This window comes from Alnus glutinosa, chromosome 7, assembly GCF_958979055.1.
Source record: "Alnus glutinosa chromosome 7, dhAlnGlut1.1, whole genome shotgun sequence".
Classification (NCBI taxonomy): domain Eukaryota; kingdom Viridiplantae; phylum Streptophyta; class Magnoliopsida; order Fagales; family Betulaceae; genus Alnus; species Alnus glutinosa.
In genome coordinates this window covers 22,056,615-22,068,146 of record NC_084892.1, presented here as the reverse complement: position 1 = coordinate 22,068,146, position 11,532 = coordinate 22,056,615, and the positions used below count along the sequence as shown (strand labels likewise).

At 35.4% G+C, this 11,532-nt stretch overlaps 1 protein-coding gene across 1 annotated transcript; it reads left to right on the top strand.

Annotated features, from left to right (window-relative positions):
• The first annotated feature begins 8,570 nt into the window (after positions 1 to 8,570).
• On the top strand, positions 8,571 to 11,186 carry LOC133873498 (zinc finger protein JACKDAW). Its single transcript, XM_062311199.1, has 3 exons — positions 8,571 to 9,077; positions 9,164 to 9,560; positions 9,711 to 11,186. The coding sequence occupies exons 1-3, from the start codon at positions 8,945 to 8,947 to the stop codon at positions 10,738 to 10,740; spliced, it is 1,560 nt and encodes a 519-aa protein (XP_062167183.1). The 5' UTR covers positions 8,571 to 8,944; the 3' UTR covers positions 10,741 to 11,186.
• Positions 11,187 to 11,532: the final 346 nt, after the last annotated feature.

Below are 11,532 nucleotides of genomic sequence, written 5' to 3'. Positions count from 1 at the left end.
TTACTTATCTCGATATTACTCTCGCAACAACACGTTTAACTGCGGAGTTTTGATACATTCATGACCATTACGACTTTAAAACACATTAATTGTGTAAAAAAAGTAGTATATAAATATACATATAAATATATCTTCATTTTCATATCTAAGCAATATGGGACGTCACATATTATGTTCCTTCATCTTCGTGTTTGGCCGAAGTGGGAAGTAAATATATGTTTCAAACATGTATTTATTTGGTTTTAGAGAAAGTGTCTTCTTTGAAAATACTGCATTTTCTTCTTTTTTGTTGTACTTTTGTAGTAAGTGTAAAAGTCACGTGATGAACAAAACCCGTACTCCCAAAGTAATAGTCCACAAAAAAATTCAACATTTGCATTATTCGATCTCTTAGCTTTGCCCCTTCCGTGCAAGTGGGTCGCATGGGTCACATTTATTATTTGGCAAGTTTTATTTTCTTATTTTAGGTATTTTTATGGTTATATATCTAGTCAAATTGGTATTCTATGGTACTATATATGTTATTTTATTATTATTTTTTTTTTAAAAAAAAAGTTTTTCTTACTCGTTCAGCATTTTGGGATTTTTTTTTTTTTTTTAACACAAAAAAACATTTATAAACAACACAAAATATAAAACACTTAAAATTACATTTACTATTATGTCAAATCATGACACATTTCCTTGGAGATTCAAGGAATATAATTCCTTATAGATTTTAAAGGGTATGTGTTTAGGGATATGATAGTTTACAATTTTTGTGTTGTTCGAACAAATTTTTTTTTTTAAAAAATAGTCATAATTGGACATGTATTACCCATACGTAGGAAAATAAATCAAATGATTAGTTTGAAAAAAAGTTACTAAAATTATACAAGAATTATGTCAAGAGTTATATATACAACATTCATTTCTCATGTGTTTAACTTACAGAACTAAATTTAGTTAACGTGTTTCGTTTGGGTGTGCCTTGGGTTCAGTTTCAAAGCACTAGGATTGAGACGTGTATCTCATAATAGAACACAAGAGACGCATATTTCAATTCCAACTGAACCTAGACTCAAACTGAATCCGTTTCATATTGTATCATTTGGAGCTAGCTACTAAAGAAAATTTCAGATCGATCGATCCCCAACTTAATCTGAAATTTGCAGCTATAGCTGGTGGTTTTTTTGATTTCATGGCTGTAATGAGTTTAATGGGGCCGGCGATGGAGGTTCTGCCGTTCCATTCATTGATTGGAACACGTTGTCTCCCATATCTCAAATTCAAATCAATAATCCTTTCTCCCATAGACAGCGGCGTACAGAAGCTCCCAAAAGGAGGCAATTATTTAATTACCATGGATAAACGTGTTAGTTGTGCACTTTTACCAGTTCAAAAGCAAACCCACCAATGGGATCGATCCACGAATCTGCGTTTCATGTTCATGCATTGGGTTCCCTGTTTGACATTATTGAAACAATATTGTCCCCAAAAAGAGTACAAAAAATAAGAAAAATTGTCGCCAATTATCATGAAATATTAGTAGGTAATTAAACTCATGCATATATATATATATATATATATCATGAAATTCCTAGTAGACTTTACCGTTTAGGTGAAAGTAAATAGCGAGACTTCATTTAAGGGTATCGAACTTTCGGTCTTTTTAACTTAAAGGTATTGAACTTCAAATCGTCTCAAATTAGGGTATTTAATTTTTAAAACGTCTCAATAACAAATACTCCGTCAGGATTTGCTGTTAAATCCTGCCAAAATTCCAAAAATACCGTATCCCTCTTTTTTTAGGAAAAAAAAAAAAGAAAAAATTGTTAGGATTTAGGTGTTGGTCAGAATTTAACGGAATTTACAAAAATACCCATGCCTGAATCTTTGAAATTTTTTTATAATTTTTTTTTTAAAAAAATAAACACATGGATATTTTGAAAATTTCGACAGGATTTAACAAGAAATTCTAACGGAGTACCTGCTATTGAAATGTTTTGAAAATTGGATATCTTAATTTAATTTGAGACGTTTTGAAGTTCAGTACTCTTAAGTCAAATAGGCCGATAATTTGGTCTTCTTAAATGAAGTTATCCCAAGTAAATAATATTTTTAATCTGGTTTGAATAATTAAGGGCAGGTTTGCGTAGATCGATTTGAATATTATATATAGGGTCTTTGAAAATCTAACACTAAAACATGTTTAATTAGTAGCTAGCTAGTACATTGTTTTATAATCTTCGAACAACTCCTACGTACGTACTTTAATCCTCTTTTAATTTGTTAAATTATTTCGGAGAGAGACCAAGCAGTTTGAACGGAATATTAAAGAAGGAGAACGTGCCTTGTCTCCGTGCATTGGGGGCCGGAGATCGACGGGGAATCTATACGCGCAATGGATGGATGCAAAGGATGTCTTTATCCGGTCGGACATATTACATATATATATAAATATATATACACAAATAATAGCTCATTCTCTTCCCTACCTGGGAATTAGGGTTTTGAGTATTTAGACGAGTGCATGTTTTTGTGTAAGATAGAAAGAGATGGAGCATTGGATACTGAATTGGGATGAGGAAGCATCAATTGCTCGGAAGGAAGGTCCGAAAGGATGGAGCCAAAGCAGTTGAATAATCTAATATTGCATGTCCTCCGATTTCTCATTTTCATTTAATTTTCATCAATAATTGTGTGGAAATCTGAAGGGCGGGGGGGTCTGCTCAAAGTCAGCTCGGATAAGGACGTCCGTGGTGCTAAATAATTAATAATGAATTGAAACATATTTTTTTCCAGATTGCCCCTTGTTGTTTCAGAAACGCCTAGCTAATATAATCATCCATGTCCTTGACACCGCCAACTGTGTAATTAACCGTGTGAGCCCTCCTTCAGCTTGATTGATGCATCTGTCCCGATCTGGCCGTATATATTCAATGCTGGCATGGAAAAAATAACCTACATTATAGGTACTGTAGTTTTGAGGTAATTAATTATGGTTTCAAACCTAGTGTAGAGAAAAATTTAGTATATATTAAACCTAAATGGAATTTGGGATGATGACTCTAAGAGATGGAGGAGATCCGGCCGACTCATGCTCACCGGCCGTGGATCTCCGTCGACCACAAGTACTCTCTCTCTTGTACGTGCTGATCTCTCTCTCTTATCCCTTGATGTTTCGGTGATGTAGGGATCGGAGGGTCGGCCGAATTTTGAATTTGATTTTGGGTTTTTGTTGTTTTGGTTTGATGATTTCCAGCTAGTGGGCGAGTGGGTGACTTGGTTTTTGTTGTTTGGGTTTGATGGCCGGCGAATTGGTTTTTTTTTATTTGATTTCCGGCGACTGGATTTTTGTTGTTTTGATTTTTTAAATATAATGTACGTGATTAGGTTTTTCTCATTTTGGGTTTTTGTATTTTTGGATTGATGGGTTCGAATCCGGCGGCTAGGTGATTGCCGGTCCCGGCCTGGATGTACGCCAGAAATATAGTATATATACGATATTGGGAGAGAAAAAAAAAAAACAGAACAGAAATATTCTGTTCTTTTTTTTTTAAAAAAAAGAATAAATTTTTGTAGCTACGTGTCTTTAATTACACGTGGCTAGTAGTGCCCATTTTTTAAAAAAATAAAATTACATTTAGCCACTTGGGGTGGCATGTAGCTAAACGTCACGTGGCTAAATAGCCACATATATAAAAGGCCACGTCTCTAAATGTACATTTAACAACAACCGAATTTACTATGTGTAATCCACGTAGCTAACTGTACGTGGCTAACTACAAGTGGCTAAAAACTAAGTTTTTGGTAGTGCGCTCATAATTTAACGGTTGGCGCGATAAGTAACAAATGGATTGTTATGTTAATTTGTAAAAAACTTAAAATATTTTTCATGAGTGTACTCCATCTGGCCCACCTCGATCTTTAGATTGTTTAGTTAAAAGTCATATTTTGTACATTTTATATGCACCAAATTTGATAGAAAGTAGAGTACGTTCTCACACCGGCGAGAGGTATCATAGACATACAAGAAAAAAATGAAAGAAAGCGAGGGTCTAGAGTAGTTAGACTAGAACATTGTAGTAGTGGGTTAGGGTGGTAACGGGTCACCCAGCCGTCCCTAGCAGCTTCTTACAATGGAAGTCAACTACCCTATAAATCAAGTAAAGAATGTGTAAAGTAAGACCAACTAAGTTTGAATATGATGAAAAAAAGTACTTCTAAACTAAACTACCTTTTAAGCAACACCGGCCAATTTGCTATGTCCTCGATCTTGTGACTCTCTAACTGACTTCCACATCAATAAATAAATAAATAAATAAATCTGTAAATTAATACTAACTCAATTAATTGACAATCTTTTACTATACATTGCCTCCAAATTCTTTTTATTGCTTTTATTTCAGTGGCCACTTTGATCTGTAATAAGGGATTCTACCATTATTTACGCTTAATATATCTATAGCATGTTTCATATATATATATATATATATATATATATATTTGAGGCTAAAAATTAGATTTGACACCTTGGAGTTTGTTTGAGTCATTTTAAAGTCAAAAATAGTTCTTTTATAAAAAGCTTAGTTTAAACGTGCATTTTTGCATTTTTTAGACTATAGCTAAAAAAAGTCAAAAACGTATTTTTGTAGTTTTTATTTTTTTTAACCAAACATATATACGAGCTTTTTGTGTGGCAAGATTTTTTTTTTTTAAGGTACTAAAAGCATTTTTTAAACTTCCTAATATAATTTCAAACAGGCTATTATTCATGCATGCTTTGGCTCCTGGCCGGACCAGAAATTCACCAAAATGCATCAATTCTTGCCCCTTTCTCAGACAAAAGAACAACAAGATCTTCTGCTAAATTTTGTACCCAGTTATGCCGTACCATGATTGAAGGTAAAATTGGGTGGTAATGTCTAAGCTATATAAGAAAAAAATTCTATATATTCAACTCTCATCTCATTCTAATTTTATTGGGCTGATGTGTCAGTGTACGTACATCAACCTTTGATATTCATCAACTCACATCAGCATCATAAAATAAGAGTTAAGTATAGATATAGCATTAATATATATATATATATATATATATATATATACACGTCGTATTCATGCATGGATCGGAATTCACAAAAATATTGTTGTCCTTTTGATTAATTGAATTTGGAGAATATTGCTTGAGACTCGGATTAATCGGGTAATATTAGATCGATCTTTCTTGATTTCCTTGGATAGATTGTCTTGCCAGTAGAACGAAGTAAAGCTTTGTGATAAGCTAGATTAAAAATTTAAAATGATCGATATTCTTTCATTGACTCAATAATATATGATGAAAACTACGTACGTTTTTATTTTTAATTTTTTTATTTTAAGAAAAGTATGCTTTGCTTTGTTAAATGAGAACTAGTGGTGCATAGAAGATGCACATGGTCCATAAACATTAGAACAAAAACTATTGGGAGCCTATAGTAGGAAAAATCTAAATCTATACTTCTTTAGAAGTACTACTAGCTAATCACGTGGGGTATCATAGTATAGCAGTACCTAGATAATAACTTAAAAAAATTAAAAAGTAACCTGTTCCTTGTTCGGTTGGATTTTTTTTTTTTTTTTTTTTTTTTTTTTTTTTTTTTAAGGCAGGCCTATTTGGTTTAGAATTTTAGAGTAAGGGTGACAATTCGTGTTCACGTATCGGTTCGGGTCGTGTTGAAGTATGTGTAGAAGATTATATATGTCAATCCTAACTCAACCATTTAATTAAACATGTCAAATCCCTCAACTCTAACCCTTTAATTTTGTATTAGGTTCGCGGGTCATGTTAAAAATTGTCCTGTATTATGTCTCGTATCAGGTTCAGGTCATGTCGAAACATGAATACAATATTATATACGTCAATTCTAACCCTTTAATTTCGTGTCGAGTTTGCGGGTCGTGTAAAAAATTATCAACTCTATTTCAAGAGTGTATCTTATTTATTAATAATCAATTATCTTGTTTGATTGTGATTTTCTCGACTTATTTGGTTAAAAAATTTCAATCCTATCCTTGGACTAACCAAATTAACAATTTTTTTTTTCTTCTCTCTCTCAGGCTCTCTCCCAAACAACTCTCTTTGCAAAACTCCTCTAGATCTCGGCCATGAACGAGGGAAGAACTCCTACTCTTCCCTCCTTCACACCTCCCTCACCTGAATAACCTTTTCCTAACCTCATTTGTATTTCTCTTTCTATTTTCTTACATGTTTCAATAGCTTTCTTGTTTGGGATTTGGCATATCCTCCACCCACCCAAGCCAAAGCATGAATATGCATGTTCCCAGCTTTTTTTGTAGCTTGCTTGAAATTAAGAATTATTTGGGTGCCTTCCATTGTATCCACAACTTTCACCATGACCTGCTACAAATAGCACCGTTGGCAACATTCTTGTTTGCTTCTTCCATATTGAGTATCTTCCTCAGGGCTATTGAATGGAATATTACTCCAATTGATAATGTACTCTATCTCTCTCTCTCTCTCTCTCTCTCTCTCTCTCTCTCTTGATTATTTGTAATTTTCTTATGTTGCATATTGCATGATGTTGTAATGTCTTGACAAAAAATAAAAAATAAAAAAAATAAAAAAAAATAAAAGATTTAATCCATCTTTTGAAAAGTGGTTAATGCCTTTAATGTATATGTGGTAATGCGTACTATCAAATGACCGTCTCGATTTAAAAAAATATCACATGTGATATTGTCTTGAGCCTAAATATTGAGATGGTATTTTCATTCATAAATTTAATGGAAAAACATGCCAATGCCACTAAAAAATGCAATACGTACATGCATGTCTCATACGCCACATGATTCAGATATGTTATTTGCACAATTCTTACACAACAATTATACAACAATGCTGCTGTGTCTATTATTTTTTTAAAAAAGGAAAAAGCTTGGTGCACAACAAGTACTTGTGCACAACTTGCTGTGCAAGTAACAAATCCCTTTTAAAAAATGAAAATGAAAATGCTGAACACATCAGCATTGTTGTGTAGTTAACATATCTCCGCATGATTTATCTCACTCAGGGCCACACTAGTGCTACATAGTAATTTTAATCCCAGTCAGCGACACATCAGTCTTGAAAATTACAAAGAAAAAAATTTTAACCTAAGATTTACCTTATCATCTTTATCTTCTTTCTACTTTTCTCTCCAAATCGCATTAAACCTACTCATCTGATTTTGTCTTTTCTTCCCAAATCGCACGAAGAAGTCGAAAGCAGCTAGATTTTCAATATTTCAAATAAGACACATATCTTCCGAAGAAGAGACTCCCAAGATTTAATTTCAATATTTCAAATCAAATGGGAAAACAATAAACTTACAGTAAAAGGCAATTTGATAAACATCCCACAAAATTGCTATATCTAAAGTGATCTTCTCCTCGAGCATAGGAAAAACATCAACTATAAAACAGTGATGATAATCATCAACTGCACAGGATAAGTGGACAAGATATAAGAAATTATTCGTCAGTTGGAAGCGTATATACAGGCAAATTTCACTTCCTGTGAACGAGCTGCAGGATAGTAATCATCTAAATTAATTTTTTTTTTATTTATAAAAAAGAGAAGAAAAAAAAAAATCAAATCAGATCTTAATCATTAAAAACTTAGAATATTTATTTTAAGAAAAAATGTATAATTAATTTTTACGGTTTATATATATGATTTACAATTAGCTTAATGTAATATTAAAATTAATCCAAAAATCCTTAAAACATGTAAAAAAAAATTGCTTTTTACAGTCAAACTCGATCTATACACTAAATTAACAAGTTTTGATGGCGAAAATACAGTGGTAAATAGTTTTATTTACCGGCAACCCAAGAAACAAAATACCCCCGCCATCTCAGCGGTGAAAGAATCGTACAAGCATCACCATGATTATCATCAAGGTCAGGGAAATAGGAGGCGTATTTGTTCCACATGCAATCATACTTTTTGGGGGTGATGATGGATGATGGACCGATGGTGGAGCAGGATGACAGTCCCATGTTGGGTCCCACGTGAGACAGAGGTATCACGGACCGTCCTATCATCTGCCTCGTGAAACGTAACTCGACCTCCTCTCTCACCTTTCACTGTGTCTGCTCGCCCAGAGCCCTTCGATTCAGCATGCTAAATAGGGTGTCTAAGCTTTAATTATGGCTTAATCATTTCATACCTGATCAAAGGGCCATAAAGGCAAACAGCTTTTGTAAGGACCCTTTTCTCGTCACCACATCAGTAAAATCATCCCCATCATTAGCCTTTTTACATCACTTTTTTTACTTTCTCTTCCTCCGACCCTCTCAATACTTGAATATTCGATGGTTTATTTTTATAAACATAATAATTGGAGTATGAGCTCAAAAAGCTACAAGACGACACACAATCCTACACATTCTGGCAGAGCAAGCAGCTGACTGCCTTGCACACACTTTTACAACAGTGAGAGAGAGAGAGAGAGTGGTGGCCCAGCTAAATCTATGGCTGACCGACTTTGAGGATACGAGCAAGATAAAAGAAAGACTATAGGCGTAAGATTAAGACTGCCAAGACAGAGAAAGAAAAATAGAATATAAGATGAAATATTCTCTTTAGCCATCATGGTTTTTTTTGGTGTTTTCTTTTTAAGATCAAACAAATAAAGCAAACCAGATCTCTGTTAGAAGAGTCCGAAGCTCTAGCATATTTTTTTTTTTGTTTGGGAGGGTTGTTTAGATTCAAGCTTGAGTTGGGTTTTCTTTTTTTTCTTGTCTTTTGGCAGAATCAGAGCGTCAAAGATTTTTCTTACCAAAGATTTATCTGTTTGTGCTTGGGAGCAAAATCCTGTGTTTTCTTCTCCAGTACGGTCTTAACCTTTTGAAAGCTAGTTGTTTCGGTTTAAATAATTCACAAGCTAGCAAGCAACCCGTTTTGAATTCAAACCCAATGATGTCCGGTGACACCTTCTCAGTACCCTCTTCAATCGGAGGGTTTCCTCAAGAACAGAATGCAAACCCTAACCCTAAACCTGATCCTAATCCAGCTGTCAAGAAGAAGAGAAACCTACCAGGAACACCAGGTAAATTAAAACATGTTTTTGTCTTCTTTTTCTTTTAAAGTTTTGGACTTTGGTTGATTAGTTCTTTTTTGGATCTTTCTGAACAGATCCAGATGCTGAAGTTATTGCTCTCTCACCGAAGACACTCATGGCAACGAATCGATTCATCTGTGAAATATGCAATAAAGGGTTCCAGAGGGATCAGAATCTACAGCTTCACCGACGGGGTCACAATCTTCCATGGAAGCTCCGGCAAAGGACAAATAAAGAGGTCCGAAAGAAGGTCTATATTTGCCCTGAAAAAACTTGCGTCCACCACGACCACTCGAGAGCTCTCGGTGACCTCACCGGAATAAAGAAGCACTTCAGCAGGAAACACGGCGAGAAGAAATGGAAGTGCGAGAAGTGTTCGAAGAAATACGCTGTTCAATCTGACTGGAAAGCTCACTCTAAGACCTGTGGGACTCGCGAGTACAAGTGTGACTGTGGAACCCTTTTTTCCAGGTATATAACCATCTTCTCTAAATCTTCGATACGTTGTAGTAGAAATTAATGCTCACGTAGAGGGTTTCATGGCTTTTGCTTCGAATTAATTGCAAACATGTGATTAGGTATAAATAGGGTTTGTTTGTTTGCTTTGGTTTAATTAAACAGGAAGGATAGCTTCATCACCCACAGAGCATTTTGCGATGCCTTAGCTGATGAGAGTGCCAGGCTTACTTCACTTGCCGCTTCTAATCTGAGTTTCAGAAGCGATTCATCACTGAATGAGACCGTGATAAATCCTCAAGGATTGTCCGGCAGGGGAGTTCAAGATGCTGCCGGAATTTGCCAATTTCGCCCCGGGTTTCGACCAGATTTCAACGGCATGGCAATTGGCGTAGATCAGCAGAAGCCCAGATTGTCGCTGTGGCTTAACCAGCCAAACGACATGGTAGCTAATTCTCATCTTTACGCGTCATCAAGTTCTACAGGCTTTCCTGATCATATGGTGCAAGCGGCGTCGGGTAATGCTCTCTTTGGTTGTTCATCCTCTTCTATTGGCAATTTTGGAAACTTCAACGAGTTTGAAGGGTTTGATAAGACTGTTAATCCAACTTCAGCAAATGCAAGCCTCTCTTTAACAGCTTCGCTTCATGAATTGAAGGAGGGAGGGAACAAAGGAAACTTGGTGGAAACGCTATCCTCTCTTTACTCTGACAGCCAAAGCAAGCAATCAAAGCCGGCTCCGGCTGCTCCAATGTCCGCCACTGCGCTTTTACAGAAGGCAGCCCAGATGGGTTCTACAAGAAGCAACAACAACAACCAATCACCCTTTTGCAACACCTTTGGAGTGATGAGCTCCTCTTCTTCAAACACAACAAGCTTCATTAACAATGCTCTCAATCAAAACAGAAATGATCATCAGCTGAACCAGGTGTTTCAAAATGCGGATGGAATGGTGGGCAGCTCAAATTTGATCTCATTAACAAGTTCGTCAAAGAGCTTTGATCAGCTGATGATGCAAGGGAGTGGAAAACAAAGTGAGCCAGTAGTTCCAGCTAAGCATCAAAGCAGCCCAACTAGGGACTTTCTTGGAATGGGAGGAAGAGAATCTCAACGACCATTCTTACCGCAGGAGCTGGCAAAGTTTACTTCAATGGGCTCGTCTATGGGTTTGAGCCAATTCACTGGCAACCACTGAAGTCACTTATCAGCCCTGGTTGACATGTTTGTTCTATTACAAGTAAGTGCAAGATAGCACAAGTTTGAGCTTAATTTCTTTCAATTTCCATGCTGGAAAAACGCGTAATTCAACTAGAGAGAGAGAGAGAGAGAGAGAGATTGTGAATAGTGTGAATGAGGTGGGGGTCCAGTGCATGTCCGAAAGGTCTGAATGGAGAGCGGGACTCCAAGTCATGCATGTTCAATTCGTTTGTTGTTGTTGTTGTTTTATGTTCTGTCTCAACTTTCTTACCTCTTTTTGCTCCCTTCTTTTGAAAAAAAGAAAAAAAGAAAAGAAAAGAAAATTGAGTAGCGCAGAAAACTACGTGGTGTCATTGACTGTCTGTCAAAGTATCTGCCTGCCTCTTCAACTTTGGTGGGTTAAGACTCAAGAGGAAGAGTAATGCTACACAGACTTTACTTCTACCGTCTAGCTCTAACCTAGTTTTAAAATTAATATTACATTTGGAATAAATTATTATTATTAAAAATTTTGATTTAACAGTAATTTTAAAAGTAATGCGTAAGAAGAGAAATTCCTTTTTTAGTCTGCAATTTGTGGAAGGCTTTATTTAAGCATTTGGTTTATTTATTTTTAATTCTTTTGTTTTAAGATTTGAGGCCTAAGAGGTTATGCTTCTTACGTCTCTTATATAGCCTTTTTTTTTTTTTTCTTTTTTGCGTAGACCAAGCCAAGTGTTTAGCTAGGCGGAATCTAGCTGCTGCTGGTAGACTCTCACTCCCAAAGGATGAGAAATTTCTAGGGTTGATT